The sequence below is a fragment of the Pan paniscus genome, chromosome 16, assembly GCF_029289425.2.
Source record: "Pan paniscus chromosome 16, NHGRI_mPanPan1-v2.0_pri, whole genome shotgun sequence".
NCBI lineage: Eukaryota > Metazoa > Chordata > Mammalia > Primates > Hominidae > Pan > Pan paniscus.
The window spans coordinates 73588100-73611441 of record NC_073265.2 but is presented as its reverse complement, the minus strand read 5'-3'; the positions used below and the strand labels follow the sequence as shown (position 1 = coordinate 73611441).

Genomic DNA, 23342 nt, shown 5'->3' with positions numbered 1-23342 from the left:
TGCAGACACTACACTGCCGGACTTTACTCAATCCCCCCGCCGGACTTGGAGGGGAGCGCCGAGTTGGGATCCAGACCCTGCCGGCCGCTTCCTCTCTTCTCTGGCCGTCAGAAGGGTTGCCAGCGTTAGCAAATAAAAATACTGGACACCCAGTTAAATTCGAATTTCAGATAAACAATAATTTTATCTAATAAAATGTACCAAATATTGCATGAACATACTCGTAAGAAAGAAATTATTCACCGTTTTTCTGAAATTCTAATTTAACCGGGCGGTCCTGTATTATTTCTGGCCTTGGAGCATTCATTGCCCCTCTCTTGGGCTGCAAACACCTGGCCCTAAAACGGGCGATCATTTGGTCCTCAGGTCCTGCTTGGAGCTGACAGCGGGTAAGTCCCGATTTCAGGTCACTTTTCCCGGAGCTTTCGCGGAGAAAACCCGTAACCCACCCATGCCGGGCCGCAGCTCAGCCTCTTAACCCCGCCCCTAACGGGAGGCCCTGCCCACATCTCGCGAGAGCCGCGCGGCCCCCGAAGGCTCGCAGGCGGAAGTGAGACGCCGGAAGCGGTCGTTGCCATGGATCCTGGGGACGACTGGCTGGTGGAATCCTTGCGCTTGTAAATCGTACGGGGCTGGGAGATGGGAGATGGGAGCTGGGCCTGGAGCTTGCCTGGCGGGCGGATGGGTGTGGGTGGAGGCACGTTGGGGATCCTGGTGCAGAGTGGGCCAGCTGTGGCCTCGGGGCTCGCCACCGTGGAGGACTCCGCCTGGGCCTAGGCCCCCATCTCTAGGAAATGGCTCCTTCCTGCGTGCGCGCGTTGTGAGATTACTAGTAAGAGCCGCGCTTGTGAAGACGCAGTGCCCAGTTAGTTTGCGCCAGCTTCTGAGTTCAGCTCAGAACACAGATGATCTCATTGATTCCTCACGTCAACCTTGGGAAATTTGGGTACCCTGGGACGTCCACACATGAGGACCGAGGCTCAGGGACATCAAGGGACTGGCCTGGTCCCAGAAACAGGGAGTAAAATGGGAAGTAAACTCAGTCCCACGTCTGCCTGACTCCAGAGTTTGGGCCACTGAACCATGCGGCTGCCATCTTGGAGTTCTTTGAGCTGTGAAGTGCTGTGCATCGTGTGATTCTGTGTCCCTTTTGTGCAGGTACCAGGATTTCTATGCATTCGACCTGTCAGGAGCCACTCGAGTCCTTGAATGGATTGATGACAAAGGTGGTATACCTTCCTAGCCCTGAAGGAGAGGGAATCTCACTCCTGAGCTGGGTTTCAGGAGCTAAGCCTAGAGGGACCCAACCGACTCTTCTGGGCACCTGAGAGTCACTTGTAGCAATTTGATGCCCCATCAGCACTAATATTCCTCTTATTAAGATCTCTGACCAGGAGCAGTGGTTCACGCCTGTAATCCCAGCACTTTGGGAGGCCGAGGCAGGCGGATCACCTGAGGTCAGGAGTTCGAGACCAGTCTGGCCAACATGGTGAAACCCCGTCTCTACTGAAAATACAAAAATTAGCCGGACGAGGTGGTGCACACTTGTGTACCAGCAGCTACTGGGGAGGCTGAGGCAGGAGAATCACTTGAACCCAGGAGGTGGAGGTTGCAGTGAGCTGAGATCACGACACTGTATTCCAGCGTGGCTAACAAAAAAAGTCTTCAGGCTGGGCACTTCAGGAGGCTGAGGCAGCGGGCAGACTGCTTGATCCCAGGAATTTGAGACTAACCTAAGCAAGGAAACCCTGTCTCTACAAAAAATACAAAAATTAGCCGAGCATGGTGGCTCACGCCTATAATCCCAGCTACTCTGAAGGCTGTGGTGGGAGGATCACTTGAACCTGGCAGGTTGAGGCTGCAGTGAGCTGTGATCGGACCACTGCACTCCAGCCTGGCTGACACAGCGAGACCTTGTCTGAAAAAGACACAACCAGGTACTCAATTCCTCCATACAAGGATGCACAGTGAAGGAATGTATCCTTACTTCGGGGGATTGGGTGAGAGTTTGTAGACCTATCCATGGTCTGCAATCTTTCTAACAATTTGTGACAGCTACCTCTGCTTCTTTTTCCAGGAGTCTTTGTTGCTGGCTATGAAAGCCTGAAAAAGAATGAAATTCTTCATCTGAAATTACCTCTCAGACTTTCTGTAAAGGAAAACAAGGTAACTTAAAATATAAATGCTGAGTATGTCAACTTTTATTTATTTATTAAACATTTGTGGAGCTCCTGTTATCTACCAGGTATTGTCCTGGATACTAGAAAGAGAGAAAGCGCTAGGCCTGCCCTTCTAGTCTAACAAAGGGAGGCACATATGCACAGAGATAAATGCTGTAGAATGTCTCGTGGTTTACAGAGGGCTATCAGAGGAGGAGGTCAGTTATACTTTATCAGAAATAGATTTAGGGAGCGATTAAGGATATAGAGGGCAGTTGAAATGCGTAGAGTGGTTAAAGTCACCTAGTGAATGTGTGGTATATAAGGAGTGAGGAGAATATAGTGAGGACGGAACCTCAGGGAACACATTTAAGGGATGAGTACAGGAAGATGCACCCCCCCTCCCCAAAGAATACTAAGAAAGAACAGCCTCTGCGGTAGGAGGAATCTCAGAAAAGGTCAATGTTTCTGAAGCCAAGAGAAGAGAACTTCTCAAGAAAAAAAGAGTTAGTAGCTGTCTAGAGTTCCAATAAAATCATTGAGAGAAGAATTGAAGGCCAGGTGCAGTGGCTTACGCCTGTAATCCCAGCACTTTGGGAGGCCGAGTTGGGCGGATCATGAGGTCAGGAGTTCCGGACCATCCTGACCAACATGGTGAAACCCCGTCTCTACTAAAAATACAAAAATTAGCCAGGCGTGGTGGCGCACACTTGTAATCCCAGCTACTCAGGAGGCTGAGGCAGGAGAATTGCTTGAACCCGGGAGGCGGAGGTTGTAGTGAGCTGAGATCGTGCCACTGCACTCCAGCCTGGGCAACAGCAAGACTGCATCTCAAAAAAAAAAAAAAAATCATTCAGATGAGGAATTGAGTTCATTCATAAGACTGGCAATTGGGAAACTCTTGGTGACCTCTGCTACAGGATTTTTGCTGGTGGTGGTCAGGCCCAAAGACTAAAAATGAAGAGGAAGCAGAGTTACGAAATGTAGGGAGGGAAGAAGCTAAAGCAGCAACTAGTCGGAAACACAGATCTGAGGGAAGGTTTCCTAAACACAGAGGCTTGAGCAGAGTTACAAGCTATGGGAAAGTAACCCTTGAAGAGGGAGAGGGTGAAAATGAGGGAATATCACAGGGAACACGCTCCTGCTTCCAGGAATAGAAGGTGAGGATAGATCAGGAGTCCAGGGGATGGTATTAGTCATCAGAGGACAAGGGAGGAGTGAGGCATGCAGGCAGATGACCTTGAAGGGCCATGTGGGGGCAGGAATTTGAGTGTTTGCTCCTGAATTCCTTTTTGTTTTGAGACAAGGGCTTGCTCTGTCACCCAGGCTGGAGTGCAGTGGCGTGATCCCTGGCTCACTACAGTCTAAACCTCCCAGGCTCAAGTGATCCTCCCGCCTCAGCCTCCCAAGTAGCTGGGACTACAGGCATGTGCCACCATGCTTGGCTAATTGTTAAATTTTTTTGTAGAGATGAGGTTTCACTGTGTTGGCCAGGCTGGTCTCGAACACTTGGCTTCAAGTGATCCGCCTGCTTTGGCCTCCCAAAGTGCTGGGATTACTGGCATGAGCCATCACTCCTGGCCCCAAACTTCTTAAAAAAAAATTTTTTTTTTTTTTTTTTTGAGGTCTCACTCTGTCACCTAGGCTGGAGTGCAGTGGCGCGATCTCAGCTCACTGCAACCTCTGCCTCCTGGGCTCAAGCCATCCTCCCACTTCAGCATCCCGAGTAGTTGGGACCACAGGCATGTGCCACCACACCTGGTTAATTTTTGTATTTTTTGGTAGGGATGGGGTCTTGCCAAGCTGTTCTCAAACTCCTGAGCCCAAGCAATCCTCCTGCCTCCCAAAGTGCTGGGATTCCAGGTGTGAACCACCGCACTTGGCCTTTTTTATTTTGTTTTGTTTTAAATTATTTAATGAAATAAGAAACAATCCGAGCGCGGTGACTCATGCCTGTAATCCCAGCACCTTGGGAGCGGGAGACCAACGTGGGCAGATCACTAGAGGCCAGAAGTTCAAGACCAGCCTGGCCAACATGGTGAAACCCCATCTCTACTAAAAATAAAACAAATTTGGCCAGGCGCATGGCTCACGCCTGTAATCCCAGCACTTTGGGAGGCCGAGGTGGGCGGATCACAAGTTCAGGAGTTCGAGACCAGTCTGGCCAATATGGTGAAACCCCATCTCTACTAATAATACAAAAATTAGCCGGGTGTGGTGGCGTGCGCCTGTAGTCCCAGCTACTCAGGAGGCTGAGGCAGAAGAATTGCTTGAACCTGGGAGGTGGAGCTTGCAGTGAGCCAAGATCAAGCCACTGCATCCAGCCTGGGTGACAGAGTGAGACTCCGTCTCAAAAAAAAAGAAAAAGAAAATTAGCCGGGTGTGGTGGTATATGCCTTTAATCCCAGCTACTCAGGGGAGGCTGAGGCACCAGAGAATCCCTTAAACCCAGGAGGCAGAAGTTGCAGTGACCTGAGATGGCACCACTGCACTTCCAGCCTAGGTAACAGCGTGACACTCCGTCTCACAAAAATAAGTAAATAAATTTATCTTAGGGCCTCACCATGTTATGGAGTTGAGTCTAATTGTTTAGAAGAGAAGAGGCTAAGAGGCTAGACAAGGACATAGAAAAACATTGTTCAGCCTGGGAGAGGCTAGATCCCATGCAGATGTGGCCCAGTTTTTATCAAAGTAGCCTGAGGACCACCCTACCAGGGCCATTAGGAGTGCTGGCTAAAATGCATATTCCTAGCATACTTCCCAAACATACTGAATTATAATCTCAAGAGGGAACGCTTAGGAAAAATGCCAAGTTTGTAGACTGACATGGTGACTCACACCTATAATCCCAGCACTTTTTGAAGCTGAGGCGGTGGACTCCTTGAGCCTAGGAGTTCAAGTCCAGCCTGGACAACATGGCAAGCCCATCTCTTCACAAAATTTAAAAAGTTAAAAAAGACCAGGTGTGGTGGCTTATGTCTGTAATCCCAGCACTTTGGGAGGCTGAGGCAGGCGGATCACCTGAGGTTGGAAGTTCGAGACCAGCCTGGGCAACATGGCGAAACCCCGTCTCTACTAAAAATACAAAAATTAACTGGGTGTGGTGGTGCACACCTGTAGTCCCAGCTACTCAGGAGGCTGAGGCAGGAGAATAGCTTAAACTGGGGAGACAGAGGTTGCAGTGAGCCAAGATCACGCCACTGCCCTCCAGCCTGGGCTACAGAGTGAGACTCTCTGTCTCAAAAAAAAGTTAAAAAAAAAAAAAGCCAAATTTGTACTCATAAAACCCAGAGGCTACAGAAGCTATAGGGTAGCACCTAGTGTTCTTCATCTTCCCCATCTCCAGTCAGGCTTGAGTCAGGGGTTCACCCAGACTGAGCCTAGCTGTGAGAACTGATTTACCTCCCCGCTCACCACCAGCTTTGCCTTGTTTCTTCTATGGCCACCTCCTTTTCCCTTGCCTCTGGTTCCTTACATGGAGATAGTAGAGCCTAGTGGCTAACAGTGTGGACTTGGGTTAGACAGACTTTGGTTCAAATTCACAACTTAATACTTGTATGACCTTATATAAGTGGCTGAAGCTCCTTGTGCCTTAGTTGTGTCATTTGTAGAATAGGGATAATTATAGTACCTATATCATAGGAGGTTGTAAGAATTAAATGTGATAAAGCCCTAAACACTGCGCCTGACACAGTGAATACTGATAAGTTGTAATTGTTAATTTTTATCGTTAGAGGAATCCACCTGACTTCCAGCGGGAGAATGGAGGGAGAAATGGGGATGTGTCCATTGCTCTCTTTGATGAAGCTGTTAAGCTTCTCTGGCTTCTCTAGGAAGGCCTGGAGTATAATGCTTGTGCTGTAGTAAAAGGGGCTAGTGAAAGGCTAGGAGAAGGGTTTTGGATGTGCAAAGGAAAAAGGAAGCTGTACGTGTAGGCAGCTGAGACCAACATTGCCAAATACCAGGACACCAACGCCCTTTCACCAGCTGAGTGGCTTCCATGGCCTCCTGCCAGGCTAGGACCTGACTCCTCACTTAGAGTTCCTCTGAAATGTTCATTTGAAGAGCTGGCTCTGATTGGCTACTCCTTTGTATTTTAGGGCTTATTCCCAGAAAGAGATTTCAAAGTGCGCCATGGAGGATTTTCAGACAGGTCTATCTTTGATCTAAAGCATGTGCCACATACCAGGTATGGTCAATTTTGTGATCCAGCCATCCACACAGGATGGGATGGGATGGCTGCAAATGCCTGGGGGTATTCTGCCTCCTCATCTCCATTCCCACCCCCTCAGCACACAGGCACATGTGAGTGCACAAGTGTGTGCACACAGATACACACAGATTTAGAATACAAAGAAACCACTGCTGTGGCTTCATAGCCCCCCAGAGCCCTTGGACTAATGTAAGTAACAGTTCTACCAGAGTTGCTCCAGGGAATAGATACGGGACAGAAAGATGCTCTTCTGTTGCTCTTGGGTGATAATTGCTCAGTTGGGAGAGGCCAAGAGTCTCTGGGTCAGGTTGTGTTTGGCCCCATACTTGTGTCCTCTGTAGGTGACCATCATGACACATGGAAGCTTGGGCTCAGTCTCCCTAAAGTTGATTGAGCCTGCTCCTTATCTGTGAAATGAGGGTGGTTGGCCTTGATGATCTTGCAGTAAGATGTCCTGATATGGGAAGTGGAGTCCCAAGCTAAGTGTGCTGGAAAGGGGAAGGGACCTGTGTGGATAAGCTCCCCATGGTCTGGACTGATTTTGTCTTTTCTGAATAGATTGCTGGTTACCAGTGGCCTTCCAGGTTGTTATCTGCAGGTGTGGCAGGTTGCAGAGGACAGTGGTGAGTGAATTTGACTTGATGGGGTTTGGGGTTCTAGGAAAGTGTGACTCATACACCCCTGTCCCCTAATCTGAGCCAGTTAAGAAGTAGACTCAGGCTGGGGACAGTCTCATGCCTGTAATTGTAGCACTTTGGGAGGCTGAGCTGGGTGGATCACTTGAATTCAGAAGTTGAAGACCACCCTGTACAACATGGTGAAACCTGTCTCTATTAAAAATACAAAAAATTAGCCGGGCATGGTGGTAGGCACCTGTAATCCCTGCTACTGGGGAGACTGAGGCAGGAGAATTGCTTGAACCCGGGAGGCGGAGGTTACAGTGAGCCGAGATCATGCCACTGCACTCCAGCCTGGGCAACAAGAGCAAAACTCCGTCTCCAAAAAAAAAAGAAGTAGTAGACTCAGAGCCAGGTGGGAATTAATCTACTTTAATGCAGACAAGGTGAATTAGCAACCATAGCATGGCATCCAAGCCCCAAATGGAGCTTCCTGTAACCTGCTCCTGGAATTGAGTTCATCCAGAGAACTACTCTCCCTAGGCAGGGGCAGTGGCAAGGGCAGAGCTTAGGCTGCTCAGGTGAGCTCACCTCTTTGGCAGCATTAAGCATATATTAAGAGAAGCCTCAGATGTAGAATACAGAGAGGAGAACCTGCCTGCTAACCAAGCAGGTGGAGACAACCAAATAAAAACTAAAACTTGGCTGGGCGCAGTGGCTCATGCCTGTAATCCCAGCACTTTGGGAGGCCAAGGTAGGTGGGTCACCTGACCAGGAGTTTGAGCCCAGCCCGAGCAACATGGCGAAACCCCGTCTCTACTAAAAATACAAAAAAATTAGCTGGGCATGAGGGTGCACATCTGTAATTCCAGCTACTCAGGAGGCTGAGGCAGAAGAATTTCTTGAACCTGAGAGGCGGAGGCTGCAGTGAGCTGAGGTTGTGCCACTGGACTCCAGCCTGGGCAACAGAGTGAGATTCTGTCTCAAAAAAACAAAAGAACCAAAACAAAACTTGACTCAAAGCCAAGGATGTTCCATTCAGTGTAAAAAAGATGTGGACTTTCTTGTCCACCTTACAAGACAATGACATCTGTAATGTGACCTGTACTTGCTAGGCTTTAGCAAGTCACTCGAGGTCATGGAACATGTTTTTGAAGAAATAATATCAGTTCATGAATTCTGTACCTGTTTCTTGTCGCTGAAGGGGTAAGTGACATCAGCAGCATGTTCATTCCTTTTCTTGTCTTCTACCTGTTCTCCACAAAAGTATAAAAAGCCAGAATTGCTTTTTGGGTTTTGAGATGGCATTGTCTTCCATTTGCAAAAAACAGTTTATAAGACAAATAATAAAGAAATTGAAATGTTTCTGATGGTTTCAAAAATGTAAACATAAGCCAGAGTAGTTATGTCTCAACATCATCTCTTGCCAGCCGGCAGCTCCTTTTCTTCCTTGATCTTCTAAATGTACAGGGGAAGACAGCTGGCGGCCTGTCATGTTTCAAACCTTCATTAAAGTTCTGGATTTTGGCCTCTTCGTTTTCCCCTAGATGTCATTAAAGCTGTCAGCACCATTGCTGTGCATGAGAAAGAGGAGAGTCTCTGGCCTAGGGTGGCCGTCTTCTCCACATTGGCACCCGGAGTCCTCCATGGGGCGAGGCTCCGCAGTCTGCAGGTCATTGATCTGGAGTCCCGGAAGACCACGTACACCTCAGGTACCATGGTACTTTGTCCCTTGCTTGCTGCTCCAGCCGGCATCACCCACCAGCCCAACTCAGCCACTATAAAAACTGAGTTCAACTCTCTGTGCCAGGTGTTGGGGATATACAGTGAATAAGAGGTAAGCCCTGGCCTCTAAGGGCTCCTATGCTGGGGCAGGATTAGGCAGTCCCAGGGACCAGCACCCAACCAGCTGAGCAGACAATGGTGAGATGAGTGGGAAGGGAGATGTGATTTATTCTGCCTGGGACTGGTGGGAAGGGACCTGTGACCAGCCAGCCCTGCCAAATTGCCAGACCCATCTGCCTCCAGCCGCTTGTCTCCTTTGCTGTCGGTCTTCCAGATGTCAGTGACAGTGAGGAGCTGAGTAGCCTGCAGGTCCTAGATGCAGACACCTTTGCCTTCTGCTGTGCTTCGGGCCGGCTGGGGCTTGTTGACACCCGCCAGAAGTGGGCACCATTGGAGAATCGCAGCCCTGGCCCTGGGTCTGGTGGAGAGAGATGGTGTGCTGAAGTTGGGAGCTGGGGCCAGGGCCCTGGGCCCAGCATTGCCAGCCTTGGCTCAGATGGGCGTCTTTGTCTTCTTGACCCCCGGGATCTCTGCCATCCTGTGAGCTCAGTCCAGTGCCCAGTATCCGTACCGAGCCCTGACCCAGAGCTGCTGCGAGTGACTTGGGCCCCAGGCCTGAAGAATTGCTTGGCCATCTCAGGTACTGCCGAGCAGGATTTCGTCTTGTTATCTGATCTCTTTCTTCCAGGAGACTGTTGGGTGCTCAGGAAGGAGCCTCCAGCACCATGATAAACCTGGCTCCAGGAGTTAAAGTTGCTCACAGAGAAATTCGAACTCTCCAGGTTCTTCAGTGGCAGGCCTTTTCCTACCCTGGCTACTAAACTTCCACACATTGGCAGCAGGCCTTTCCTAGCCTAGCAGGAATTCAGGTCTCAGGTTGGTGGAGGGGCCTGCAGACAGTAAGACACTGGGACAGACATCGGGCTGGGTCAGAAAGAAAAGGGGACAGTGGCTAACACAGTGAAACCCCGTCCCTACTAAAAATACAAAAAATTAGCCAGGCATGGTGGCAGGCGCCTGTAGTCCCAGCTACTTAGGAGGCTGAGGCAGAAGAATGGCGTGAACCTGGGAGGCGGAGCTTGCAGTGAGCTGAGATTGCACCACTGCACTCCAGCCTGGGCGACAGAGCGAGACTGTCTCAAAAAGAAAAAAAAAAGAAAAAAAAAAAAGCAGCAGGGACAGCACCTCAAGGGTACTTCTCAGCCTACTTGCCTTTTGAAATGTAGCAAGTTGGCCGGGCGCGGTGGCTCACACCTATATTCCCAGCACTTTGGGAGGTCAAGGCGGGTGGATCACAAGGTCAGGAGATCGAGACCATCGTGGCCAACATGGTGAAACCCCGTCTCTATGAAAATAAAAAAAATTAGCCGGGTGTTTTGGTGCACGCCTGTAGTCCCACCTACTCGGGAGGCTGAGGCAGGGGAATCGCTTGAACCCGGGAGTCAGAGGTTGCAGTGAGCTGAGATGACGCCACTGCACTCCAGACTGGCGACAGAGCAAGACTCTGTCTCAAAAAAAAAAAAAAAAAATAGCAAGCCAGCTAGGTCAGCAGGCCCCTGGTTCTGGTCTGGTGGTAGCTAGTTGCTTGCGGTACTTAATGTGGGTATCTAAAAGCCAACAGGAAGGATCCGTCGAGGCAGGTGGGGGTTGAAAAAAATCATTAAGAGAGCAAGAAAGGATGATTGGAAATGCCAGGATCCAGAAAGAACAGAAGAGCCAAGCTCAGGTAGAGGGGCTGGCTCTTCAGTACCAGGAAGATGGCAGGATGGGATGAGTGTGCGTGCAGCTAGATCATGCAGGGACGTGAAGGTATTTCTCTCCAAAGGCTTCTGTTTCCCCCATCGAGTAGGAGACAAGGCCATCTGCTGAAAGGGACGCAGAGGTAGGGGACTGGACTCTGGGGCAACTTGAAAAGGTTTGAAGAAGTCTCTTAAGCCTCAGTTTCCTGGGGAAAATAACAGTATCTGTGTCATACAGTTCTGAGGATTAAAAGAGCTAATACTTGTCCAGAATTAGCCTTCGAGCCTCACGCATAACAGGTGCACAACGGATGCTCATGGTTACATGCCCCACGGAGTCATCAGCTGCCAACACTGAGGGCAGATGCTACTTGCCCGTGGTTAGCCTTTTAAGTGCCTTGATTCCTCATCCAATAGCCTGTTTTGGTACCATAGAACAAATTATAAAAAGTATTTTAGGGGCTGGGTGCCTGTAATCCCAGCATTTTGGGAGGCTGAGATGGGAGGATCGCTTGAGGCCAGGAGTTCAAGACCATCCTGGTCAACATGGTGAAACCCCATCTCTATTAAAAATAGAAAGAAAATTATTTTCAAATAAAATTAGGGATTCATTGTCAAGCCTCTCTTTTCTGTATTCTCAGGTTTTGATGGTACAGTCCAGGTCTATGATGCCACATCTTGGGATGGAACACGGAGCCAAGATGGAACACGGAGCCAAGTAGAACCTCTCTTCACTCACAGAGGTCACATCTTCCTAGATGGAAATGGGATGGACCCTGCTCCTTTGGTCACCACCCACACCTGGCATCCCTGCAGACCAAGGACTTTGTTATCAGCAACAAATGATGCCTCTCTGCATGTGTGGGACTGGGTGGACCTTTGTGCCCCCCGCTGACACCAGCATCTTTCCATCTAGGCCTCTAGAAAGGGGAGGAGCTGCTGTAGTAGCAAGGGTGCTGATGTAGGACTCAAGTGACTACCAGTCCCTGTTACCAGCTGTGTGGCCTTGGGCAAGTCTACCAGCGTCACTTAGCCTCAGTTTCCTTATCTGTAAAATGAGGATAGTAAGAACTACCTCGTAGTGATATTGCGAAGGTTAGAAGAAACGCATGGCATAATTACTTGGTAGCTATTGTTAGATCTGGGAGTGTGAAATGGTAGCGTTTTGTCCCTGTCTTCACACTATCATAGGGAGAATCAAAAGAGCTAACAAATATAAACATGCTTTGTGAATTTTTTTAAAGAAAAAAATGTAGAGGGGCCAATAAACATGAAAAAAATCCCAGCCCTAGTAGCAATTAAGGAAATAGCAAAACAAGATTTCTGCTCCTCTTGAGTGGTTCTCATGGGAACACAGGTGCACTTTCCCACACTTGTCCCCCCAGGTGACTAGGTTCAAGAGACATTTACTTTTGGTGGCCCCACAAACATTTCCTTTTGAGGGCCCATAGTGAATATTAAAGTGTGCTGGACATGGTGGCTCATGCCTGTAATCCCAGCACTTTCAGAGGCTGAGGTGGGCAGATTGCTTGAGCTGAGGAGTTTGAGACCAGCCTGGGCAACATAGCAAGATCCCTTCCCTTCAAAAAAAAAAAAATTTGGCTGGGCATGGTGGCTCATGCCTGTAATCCCAGCAATGTAGGCAGCCAAGACAGGTGGATCACTTGAGTCCAGGAGTTCGAGACTAGCCTGAGCAACATGGCGAAACCTTGTCTCTACTAAAAATACAAGTTAGCTGGTTGTGGTGGTGTGAGCCTGCAGTCCCAGCTATTCAAGAGGCTGAGGTGGGAGGGTTGCCTGAGCCTGGCAGTTGAAGTTTGCAGTGAGCTGTGATCATGCCACTGTATTCCAGCCTGGGCAACAGAGTGAGACCCTGTTACACACAAACACACAAAACAGATAAATAAGTTGTTCACTCTGTCAGCATCTATTAGCCCTTCCCATGTGCAACACTAATTACACGCTAGAAATACGTAAATGAGAGGCTTCCTAAGGTGGTTGAATTTTTTTTTTTTTTTTTTTTTTGTAGTAGAGATGGAGTCTTGCTCTGTCACCCAGGCTTGAGTGCAGTGGCGTGATCTCGGCTCACTGCAACCTCCACCTCGCGGGTTCAAGCAATGCTCCTGCCTCAGCCTGCCAAGTAGCTGGGATTACAGGCACGCACCACCATGCCCAGGTAATTTTTGTATTTTTGGTACAGACGGAGTTTCACCATGTTGACCAGAATGGTCTTGATCTCTTGACCTTGTGATCTACCCACCTCGGCCTCCCGAAGTGCTGGGATTACAGGTGTGAGCCACCGCGCCCAGCCAGGGGATTTCTCCTGTGTGAATTCGCTGGTTAAGTGATAATTAACTGCAGTTAAAATTCAGGTCAAGCATGTGGCTCATGCCTGTAATCCCAGTACTTTGGGAGGCTGAGGTGGGAGGATAGCTTGAGTCCAGGAGGAGTTCGAGATCAGCCTGGGCACCATGGTGAACCCGTCTCTAAAAAAAAAGAAAGATTTTTATTTAAAAAACCTAAACAAATTCAGATAGGAATTTAAAGATAGACCAGGCACACTGGCTCACGCCTGTAATCCCAGCGCTTTGTGGGGGGCCAAGGTGGGTGGATCACTTGAGGTCAGGAGTTCAAGACCAGACTGGCCAACATGGTGAAACCCCGTCTCTACTAAAAATATAAAAATTAGAGACGGGCATGGTGGTGGCACACCTGTAATCCCCGCTACTCAGGAGGGTGAGGCAGGAGAATTGCTTGAACCTGAGAGGTAGAGGCTGCAGTGAACCGAGATTGTGCCACTGCATTCCAGCCTGGGTGACAGGGTGAGACTCCATCTCAAAAAAAATAAAATAAAATCATAAACACTCATAATTCAGTTATACCTTTTTTCAAGTAACTAAAGTTCAAACTTACTTAGGGGAACAGGCTTTCCTGGGTGCCACCTGCTTCTCAAGTCCCGTGCTTTCCACACCATAGAATAGTAAACTGGGTGCACTGAGTGCCTGGTTCCCCTCAGCCCTTGCCCAGTGCTGGCTTGTCCGAGTTTAGAATCCCAGGGCTGACTTTGTTGGTGGAATGCTAGCTCCCATTCATTTCCCACCTGCACTGGACGTTTTCTGAATCTCCTTGAAGTCCGGGAGATCTTCATTCCAAAGCTCTTCACTTTTCTGCAGCATTGTGACCCCATCTGGCTGGGGAACTGGAAGTCCTGCTCAGAGAAAAGCAGGAGGGGACATGGAGTTCTGAAATTCACTTTCTGCTCCCATGTCTGGAAGTGACAGGTGAAATGAGAATGATGGCGCCTCTCAAGAAGGTCTAGTTCCCAGAAGGGAAAGTTTAATGACTCAGACATTTTCCCCCTTTTACTCCTTTGAGGGTACAGGATAATGCACTTATCTATTTTCATAATAATTATAATGATGATGATAATGAAAACTAACATTTGCCAAGTGCTAATACTGTGTCAGGATCCTCATAACAGCCCAGGGAGGTAGAAACCATCACAATGTCCACTGTCTAGATGAGAAAATGGAGGCTAAGGGTATTTAAAGAGGTTGCCCAAGAACAACAAACCTTTTAAATGGCAGACTGGTGTGTATTATCTACGCAGGGTTCACATCTATGGAAAACTTTGTTTTAAATTCTTTTAATATTATTATTATTTTTCAGCTGAGTCTGGGTCTCACTCTGTCGCCCAGGCTGGAATGCAGTGGCATGATCACAGCTCACTGCGGCCTCCAACTCCTGGGCTCAAGTGATTCTCCTGCCCCAGCCTCCCGAGTAGCTGGGACTACAGGCTTGCGCCACCATGCCCGGCTTATAGGGCACTTTAGATGGAAACAAATGACTGGATCTTTAACTCCTACCTTTCTCTCCTCTCTTCCTGTAATGTTGTTACTGAAGGCAGGAAGGGAGACTCCTTGGCTAAAGAGCAGGGCAAGAGCCTCAAAGTGGTCTTTGTGAGCCACCCTGGACTACTGGTTCAGTAGAGGGTTGAGTCAAGCAATATTTGAGGACGGGATATAAACGGTATTTCTTAAAGTTGTCACCAATTTTTCCCCCGATGAGGCCATTCCAGACCCAAATTAGTCATAACAGAGCCAGGACAATAATCACATCTGATTCTGAGCCTGAATGCTTCCCACAGGACTGCGTCGCTCCCACTGCTCTGAGGTCCATTGTGGGGGAGAGTTGCCACTGGGATTCCACCTCAAGGCCTGGGGACCAAGCCTCCAGGATTCCTCTTGAGACTCCTCCACTATTTCATTACCATCCCACCACATCTTCTAGTGCTATGCCCTGGTTCCCTTTGGAATCCTCTCAATCCCAAAGAAGGCCTCCTACCACCTCTAAGGCATCAAAGGTGTTAGAAAGTGCCCCAAGACTCATCAGGGCATCCATCTCATCATAGAAGACACTGGTGCCTGGTGTGTAGGTGCTCCTGGCTTTGCAGTAGTCGGTCAGGAGGTTTTTGAACCGATAGCAACATTGCTCCAGGGTCCACAGGAAGCCATGTTCTCACAGCTGCTCAGCCATAATCCGGTACACCTGGTGGTTTCGATGGCAGGTGCGGAGTTTTTCGTGGATCCAGGCCTCTGAGAATTCCCAGAAAAATCTTGGTTTCTTTGTATCCCCAGTGCACTCCTGCCACCTTCTCATCCTCCAGGGCCTGCCACTCCAGCTCGCTCCAGGTCTTGGCTTTTCTCCAGATTAGCACCTGGCCAGACTTGACTCTCACCCCAGCCACTGAGCAGTCTTTCACACTCTCTTTTTCTCCAGAATTTGAAGATCTAGATGCTGTGGGTTTTCATCCTACTCCACGTGGGAGTTCACTTTGGGCCTATGGATTGGAAAATCTGTTTGCAGGCAGACAAAAGGGAGATGTAATGGTTTGGTAAATCTAATCCCAACCATTTTATATGCCAGGGAGAGGAGATAGTAATTTTTTTTTTTTTTAATTCTGGGGGGATTCTTGGGAAAGCTCAGTGAAAAGAACAACTAGAAAAAAAAATTCAGGCCCAAATGCATAACTATATATCCATGTTCATCTATCTTAAATAAAATTCAGACACATACCTAAACTGACCATCTCCCTAAAATGAGCTTTCCTTTCTGGGTCAAGAAATTCATCCTTGGTGAAACTGACTATGGTATTGGATTTCCTTTGAGTAAGATTTAAGGAAGAAATAGATTTGAAATATTCAAGCCAGGGGGAAAGGATGGGAGCAGGGGGGTGAGGGATAAAAGACTACACACTGGGTACAGACTGAGGGGATAAAAGACTGCACACTGGGGCCCCGTGGTGGCTCAGGCCTGTAATCCCAGCACTTTGGGAGGCCGAGGCAGGCAGATTACTTAAGGTCAGGAGTTCAAGACCAGCCTGGCCAACATGGTGAAACCCCATCTCTGCCAAAAAAAAAAAAAAAAAAAAAAAAAAACAAAAATTAGCTGGGCGTGGTGGCACATCTCTGTAATCCCAGCTACTCAGGAGGCTGAGGCAGGAGAATCACTTGAACCCGGGAGGCAGATGTTGCAGTGAGTCAAGATCATACCACTCCACTCCAGCCTGGGTGATAGAATGAGACTCAGTCTCAGAAAAAAACAAAGACTACACATTGGGTACAGACTTGATGGATAAAAAAGACTACCCTTGGGTGATGGGTGCACCAAAATCTCAGAAATCACCACTGAAGAACTTTTCCATGCAACCAAACACTACTTGTTCCCCAAACACTACTGAAATAAAAGTTTAAAAAAAATAGGTAAGAACAGACATAGGGAAAAAGAAAAAAAATTCAACTTGAAAAAGGTCTGGAGTAGTGAATACTACAGAAACTCCATAGCTAACTTTGACTATGAAAAAAAAAAAGGCATTCTTACCCAGCGTGACCTCATTTTCAGAATTCTGCTGAGTTATTTCTAGGTGGTTCTTCAGTCCAGGTTCTGGATCCCTCCATGCCTCCTAGGAGATATACACAGCCGATGCCTCTCTAATGCCTGAGTCAGGGCAAGTGACAAAACAGAAGAAATGAAACAGTGATTATTTTGGCTTTTAAATGCAATCAAGCGGGCAGGAGGAGACAGAAAAGAAACAAGCTGACATTATGCACTGAGCCAGAAGCTTCTCAGACTTGCCCAGAGTTACACAGCAAGTCCAGGGTATGGCTGGGAATTCAACTCAAGGCTGTTGGACTCTGAAGCTTTTGGTTTTTGTTTTTTTTCCTCCACTACACAGTACTGCATGCCATGTGAGCAAGATCCTGACACAGAATGAAGTAACCAGTATCTTTAAGGCAAACAAGCAGATCAGGAGAATCTGATGATTTCAGGGTCAAAGAAAAGAATAATTTTAATGCAATCCCTCATTACCACAGCCATGGCACTGGCCTCATATGGGTAAGGAGATTTGGGCAACCTTTTGCAGGCTGATGAAATTTTGGAGCCTAAATTGTAAAGTTACTGGGCCTCCCTGCTGGGCAAAATTCTTTTGGAATTTCTGAGCGGCAAGGGAGTTGGCTGCAGGAGCCCCACTCGGGTAGTAAAAGGTGACCTGAGGGGGGTTGGGGGCTAGGGGAGGGAGAGCATTAGGAGAAATACCTAATGTAGACGATGGGTTGGTGGGTGCAGCAAACCACCATGGCACGTGTGTACCTATGTAACAAACCTGCACGTTCTGCACATGTACCCCAGCACTTAAAGTATAATAAAAATAGAGAAAATTTAAAAAAAAGAAATATAATCTGTAAAGACAAATGACTTAATCGTTTTCCCAAAAGGAGAAAACTGAGCTGTGCCTCAAGAGTTATATTTCTATTAAAAAAAAAGAGAGAGAGAAAAGGTGATCTATATAAGAGAAATGGCTGACTCACCTGGGAGCTGCTCACTATCTCCTGGCCACCCCTGCTCTTCTCTGCAGGAATTCCCAGAGCCACATCAGGCAGGGCTGGGGGAAGAAAAGGGAGGCATTAGAGTACATGGCTCTCAGCTCCTCTTGGGGACTAGCCCAACTGGGTTCAGACACAGAACAGCCTTTCCTCCCCCTCTTAGTATCTGCTTTGTCCTATCAAAGGAAGGTTGGTGAAAAACCAAAATGAAACATTTCTTTTTTTTTTTTTTTTTTTGAGACGGAGTCTCGCTCTGTCGCGCAGGCTGGAGTGCAGTGGCACAATCTCAGCTCACTGCAAGCTCCGCCTCCCAGGTTCATGCCATTCTCCTGCCTCAGCCTCCTGAGTAGCTGGGACTACAGGTGCCCACCACCACACCCGGCTAATTTTTTGTATTTTTAGTAGAGACGGGGTTTCACTGTGTTAGCCAGGATGGTCTCGATCTCCTGACCTCATGATCCGCCTGCCTCTGCCTCCCAAAGTGCTGGGATTATACAGGCGTGAGCCACCGTGCCCGGCCAAAATGAAACGTTTCTAAAATGAAAGTTTTAGGTTTTCCCCTCCATATCCATCTAGGTACTGACTGTCAGGGTTTTATGATTTTGTTTTTTAGGTTTTTTGTTTGCTTTTTGTTTTTTTTGAGACAGGGCCTCGATCTGTCGCCCAGGCTGGAGTGCAGTGGCGTGACCTTGGCTTACCGCAGCCTTAACCTCCTGGGCTCAGGTGATCCTCCCACCTCAGCCTTCTGAGTAGCTGGGACTACAGGTGCCTGCCACCATGCCCAGCTAATTTTTTTTTTTTGTATTTTTAGAGGAGACTGAGTTTCACCATATTGCCCAGGCTCATCTCGAACTCCTGGGCTCAAGCAATCCACCCACCTCAGCCTCCAAAGTACTGGAATTACAAGCATGAGCCACCATAACTGGCCTTGTTTTTCAGTTTTGATAACACACCTGAGTCATCTAAATTGGTCTGGGGACACTTAACTGTTTTAAGGATTACTGCACCTTAGTTTAACCCTACCCTTTTGCCCTTCCCACCAACCAGACCTAAAATCTGTCTCCAACTGTAACCTATTGGGACTGGTAATCTCTGACTCACATAAGGAAAGGTGCTACAGGCTCCCCTATGTTGTTTTACAAAACATGCCAACCGAGGTCCTTCTTCACTTTGGAGGTGCCCATTTAGGATCCCAGAAATTCATGCGGTCAGCCTGAGGTCAACACACCAATCTTCTAAGTAGAAGAGAGCTGTACCTTCTACCCCACTTTCTGCACTCACAGAGTACTTCTATGCCCTCCCCACAGAAGGGTACTTCCTTCCTCCCCACACTGCTGCTACTTTTTTTTTTTTTTAATCTGATTTTGCACTTTTTTTTTTTTTTCTAAGCTAAACATCTTTCAGTACAGGTAAGAAGACTGGCATCACATCTGGGAAGTGCCTTAACAGATATCTGAGGAGTTACTGCACATTAAGTTGGTAACAACACACTTCGGTTTCAAGGCGTATGTAATCTTCCCTTGATGCTCTTCAACAGAGACAAGGTTCCTGTCTGTAGATCAAATAAATCACAGTATTAGGAAAAACCTATAACAGCAAATTTGGAAGTACAATCAACTTAAGGAGAAGCAAAGGAAAAGACTTAGAAATGGGACATTATTGTCTACATCTAGAGGATACATGTATCTGAAAGCTTAAGAAAGCCCTTATCTTAGGAACTTGAAGCTGAGGATAATCTCAAGTTCACTTAGTGCCAGTCACTTTAGTTTTTAAAAAAATTTAATTTAAACCCCAGCCTAGGCAACATGGTAAACCCAGTCTCTACTAAAAATACAAAAATTAGCCAGGCATGGTGGTATGTGCCTGTAGTCCCAGCTAGTTGTGAGGCTGAGGCGGGAGGATTGCTTGAACCTGGGAGACAGTGGGGTTGCAGTGAGCTGAGAATGCACCACTGCACTCCAGCCTGGGTAACAGAGCAAGACTCAAAAAAAATAAAAAAATAAAAAAATAAACTCTTCTTATTGTGTCTTTTTCCTTGTAAGACATTAACTAAAAGTTACTGGTAGTAAATGGTGACTGTTTTACAATTGGGTTTCATTATTGACAATATCAAAAAAAAGCATCAATCTTTAAGAGTTCAAATTAGTGTAAGATAGGAAGGACTGCAAAACAATCTGATTTTTCAGTTGTAATTAAAGTGCTCCTTTTCTTATTTTAAGTAAAATAAAATTAATCAGTCACTGGCAACAATCATTATTAAGAGGTCTTTTAGGGCAAAATTTAATAGTATGAAGAGGTTTACAAAAATAGATTGACGTTATTTTGAGAAATACTGTAATTTTTTCTCAATTCAGTTTTGATAAATTGTACCTAATCATAGAAAAATTATCCCAATTCAAACTTGACATATATTTAAAAAGTAGAGATGAAATTAACTCAGCTAGGTAACAGATCTGGCAAAATATAAGAATGAAAAAAATTCTACACAGGGCACTTATTTCATATCCAGAGGTAAAAACATTTTCTATTAGTAGCTTATCTTCTTCCTGTAAGCAATCACAGATTCTAAGTTGATCATGCGGTACAAAGTCACAGCAGTCAGAATCTTCTGTTTGATGCAACACACAAAGTTGTTTCTGTTTCCTTACTAAAATGCGAACTGGTTGTCTATTTTTCTTTATCCCATTTATTCGTATTCACAAATTAACAAATAGCGTCAACAAATATTGTAGGTGAAGTGGGGTATTGCTGGATCAAAGGCTCTATAAGACGTCTTTACTGACTGAATCTGAAGGTTTATTGAGTTCAATCCTCACACCTTTTTCACCTGTTAGATATTTTACTTTAGCTCGTGCTCTCTCGTCTGCATCAAATACCAAACAGTTATTGCGTACCTTGTAGCATATGCTGGTTGTACTTCATGAGGGTTGCGATGGTCAGACCAGAAAAACAGCAGTCTATCAAATTTGGGTTCAATGTCAGCAAACTAGGCTTTACCTTCTAGAAAAATTCGAAGTATACCTCCACTTACCTTGGCATCCCGTTCTTTAACGTAATGTAATACATTTCACACGTCTTCCGTCTCCATTTGGATTATCAACATGACGTACATAACCCGTTCCATTGACCGGTAACAAGCAGCCATGGCTTTTGTCCGGCCCGGGGACGCGCGAGGTGGGGACGCGGCCGCCGCGGGGTCGGCCGCGGACTTGGCCTTTGCCTTAGCTGCGTCCTCGGAGGCGCTGTCCCGGCGCCTCGCTGCCTTCCTGGCCTCCAGGGCCCGGTCCCTGGACGGCGGCGCTGCAGCCGGCGGCGCGGGGCCGGAGTCCTGGTGAGGGCCCCCTCCGTGGCCGAGGGCGCCCTCGCTGCCCTGGCACACGAGCTTGTGCTTCTTCCAGTCCTGGCGCTGGCGCTCCTTGCAGCAGAAGGAGCTGCGGCTGCAGCGCCCCAGGTTCTCCATCTTCCCGCACAGCTCGCAGTACTGCCGGTCTCGCTCGCTCGAGCTCGGCTCGCCGGGCCCGCAGCTGTCATTGGCCATGGCGACTGCAGCTGAGCAGGAGGGGTGCGGCCGGACGGCCTCGCCCGAGGCTGGGGAGCGGAGAGAGAGAGATAGGGGCCGTCACTGCGCCATGCACCCGCTACCCTTGACTCAAGGAGGCTGGCACCCAGGGCCCTCGGCCGGGTCGCTTCCGAGTCCTAGGCTCCGGCGCAGCGCCGGCGGCCGCCTCAGCGCCTCATCGCCGCCGTGGGCTGAGAGAACGCGGCCTGTGCGGCGAACGGCAACCCGGGCTCGGGCGCGCGAGCCTGCGGAGCGCAAGACCGGCCCCCTCGGCCGCCGCCACCGCCTCAGCGTCCCGGGCGGCCCGGCCCAGGCTGTGGAGGAGCGCAGGGTAAGCGGGTGCCGCTCGCTCTGCGCATTCTGCACGTACACCACGGTACGGCGGCGACCCGGCCGTGCGGCGCGCGTGGGCCCACACTGCGATTTCTTATCACTCTTGTGGACGGGCTAGAGTTCGTTCTATTTTGGGGCTGTGCTTCAACTGTTCCTCTGGTTCTGCTGTGAACTTCACCATTGCCTGGAACAGACAGATTCTGTCTGTGCTTGCTTCGGATGGATGTTCAGAGAACTCAGTACTGATCCTGAGGGCTCCTTCTTTGAGAGCACATCCTGTCCCTCTTCAAGGACTGGAAGTGGTCAAAATTCTGTAGGGACTAAAACTTAAACATCCCAAACATAAAAAAGCAGAGGCAAGGTTGGGTGCAGTGGCTCACGCCTGTAATCCCAACACTTTGGGAGGCCGAGGCGGGTGGATCACAAGGTCAGGAGTTCGAGGCCAGCCTGGCCAATATGGTGAAACCCCGTCTCTACTAAAAATACAAAAATTAGCCGGGCGTGGTGGTGGGCGCCTGTAGTCCCAGCTACTAGGGAGGCTGAGGCAGGAGACTCGCTTGAACCCGGTTGGCGGAGGTTGCAATGACCCGAGATGGCACCACTGCACTCCAGCCTGGGTGACAGAGCGAGACTCCCTCTCCAAAAAAAAAAAAAAAAAAAAAAAAAGCAGAGGAAAAAGCCAGTCTTATGCAAAAGCCTGCAACAGCAGTAAAGACGGCGGACATGTGGAAGGCTTTATGGAGATAAGGCCATGGACCACTGCATCCTGGCCACCCAGCTCTCTGGGGACTGCTCCTACCTGCCTTGCCAACCCCTAGGCAAAAAGACATAGGATAATTCAGGTGTTTTGCAATAGGCTCAATGATGTCGACAAAGACCACCGAAGCCGCTTGCCTCTGGCTGGCTGCTACAGAGTGAGAGCTGTTCTCCAAAAAGACATCCCTGTCACATGTGCTCCTCCCTGATCAGAGTGAGGCTCATACCATTTTAAGCAATTTTCTTATTTAATGGCAGGGACGGACACTCAGAGCAGCCAATGTTGTGCATTCTCTGAAGAGTCAGCCTGAACTTGGAAGGAAAGTTGCAGATACCATGACCACGAAATAAGCAAATTCCAGTTTAACATCAATAGTGAAGTATGCCCACACTGCTAGCAACCCAAGGCAGCTCTCTCTCTCACATACCTCTATTTTAACTGTTCGGAACTATGTTTTTATAGCTCACCTCCAGCCTCTGTCTTCCAGGTTCTTTCTGCAAGTCTTCCACCAGGGCCACTGCCTCCTCTCCACTCTCCGGATGCTGCTGTCTGACCCAGATCTGGATGTCCTGGAGAAGGACAGCCGGGAACTGTTCTAGGACCAGCAACTCCAGGATCTGCTCTTTTGTACACTTCTCTGGCCTTAGCCACTGACAACAGAGCTTCTGGAGCTGGAGGAGGGCCTCTCGGGGTCGTGATGCTTCTTGGTAACGGAAATGCCAAAAGCTCTGGCAGGATGTCTCTGGTCCAGAGTAATTCCCTTGAAGGGAAATTTCCTGCTCCCAGTGGGAATCTTCTTCCAGTTTAACTATTTGGAGATCTTGTACTGAAGGAGTCTGGATTTGTTGGTCCACAGCTACAGCCATTGTTCAGGTCAGAGAAGAGCCTTGCAACTGCACTCTAAAGCTCAAACCTCTTCATCACCTCACTGGGAAGCCATCTTAGAACTTCCACTTAGGAGTCACTAAGTGGAACTTCTCTTGAAATTCTAGAGTCAGAGACATACGTTACAAAGTTAACTCTAGTAAAAATCGCAAGTGTTAGCCCAGCAGGCTTGAGGTGAAGAAGAGAGCCTTCCTGTCCCAGCCCTGTTGCATGCCCTGGTGCCTGTGGAGTCAGTGGTGGGGTGGCAGTTCCGGAAGTTTGATGAGAGCAGTCAAGGGCTAGTGACCTGGTTGAAAAGTAGAGGAGCTTGAAGCTGAGAGAATACGGACGATTCGGCCCCGTGACATGTTCTTCGCGGGGACGCAAGAAGCCCGAGCCCAGGCCCCAAACACGGCTATTCGGCTAGCCACT

The 23342-nt window shown here is 48.3% G+C and overlaps 3 protein-coding genes across 4 annotated transcripts; 1 reads left to right on the top strand and 2 right to left on the bottom strand.

Moving 5' to 3' along the window:
* The first annotated feature begins 532 nt into the window (after positions 1 to 532).
* Positions 533 to 15594, top strand: WDR73 (WD repeat domain 73). Its single transcript, XM_003807460.6, has 8 exons — positions 533 to 617; positions 1159 to 1226; positions 2078 to 2166; positions 6260 to 6348; positions 6931 to 6995; positions 8537 to 8701; positions 9049 to 9414; positions 11155 to 15594. Exons 1-8 carry the CDS (start codon positions 577 to 579, stop codon positions 11406 to 11408), a joined length of 1137 nt encoding a protein of 378 aa, XP_003807508.3. The 5' UTR covers positions 533 to 576; the 3' UTR covers positions 11409 to 15594.
* Positions 13625 to 22648, bottom strand: LOC100974697 (egl nine homolog 1). Of its 2 annotated transcripts, XM_055098897.2 has the most exons (5): positions 22514 to 22648; positions 20429 to 20985; positions 17383 to 17456; positions 16394 to 16510; positions 13821 to 15369 (listed from the first exon to the last, which is right to left on the bottom strand). In XM_055098897.2, the coding sequence occupies exon 2, from the start codon at positions 20933 to 20935 to the stop codon at positions 20465 to 20467; it is 471 nt and encodes a 156-aa protein (XP_054954872.2). In that variant the 5' UTR covers positions 20936 to 20985; positions 22514 to 22648; the 3' UTR covers positions 13821 to 15369; positions 16394 to 16510; positions 17383 to 17456; positions 20429 to 20464. The 2 variants fall into 2 exon arrangements, with proteins under 2 accessions (XP_054954875.2, XP_054954872.2); XM_055098900.2 differs by lacking the exons at positions 13821 to 15369; positions 22514 to 22648 and adding an exon at positions 13625 to 13721 and having other exon boundaries at positions 20429 to 21256.
* Positions 21603 to 23096, bottom strand: LOC134728393 (putative SCAN domain-containing protein SCAND2P). Its single transcript, XM_063596897.1, has one exon. It carries the CDS (start codon positions 22910 to 22912, stop codon positions 22481 to 22483), a length of 432 nt encoding a protein of 143 aa, XP_063452967.1. The 5' UTR covers positions 22913 to 23096; the 3' UTR covers positions 21603 to 22480.
* Positions 23097 to 23342: the final 246 nt, after the last annotated feature.

Excerpts from the sequence above, each read along its gene's own strand:
- LOC100974697 (XM_055098897.2), bottom strand. The coding sequence starts at position 20,935 with ATGGCCAATGACAGCTGCGGGCCCGGCGAGCCGAGCTCGAGCGAGCGA.
- WDR73 (XM_003807460.6), top strand. The coding sequence starts at position 577 with ATGGATCCTGGGGACGACTGGCTGGTGGAATCCTTGCGCTT. Across the intron at positions 6,349-6,930 it reads AAGCATGTGCCACATACCAG|ATTGCTGGTTACCAGTGGCC; the intron begins GTATGGTCAATT and ends TTTTCTGAATAG. Across the intron at positions 6,996-8,536 it reads GCAGGTTGCAGAGGACAGTG|ATGTCATTAAAGCTGTCAGC; the intron begins GTGAGTGAATTT and ends GTTTTCCCCTAG.
- LOC134728393 (XM_063596897.1), bottom strand. The coding sequence starts at position 22,912 with ATGGCTGTAGCTGTGGACCAACAAATCCAGACTCCTTCAGTACAAGAT.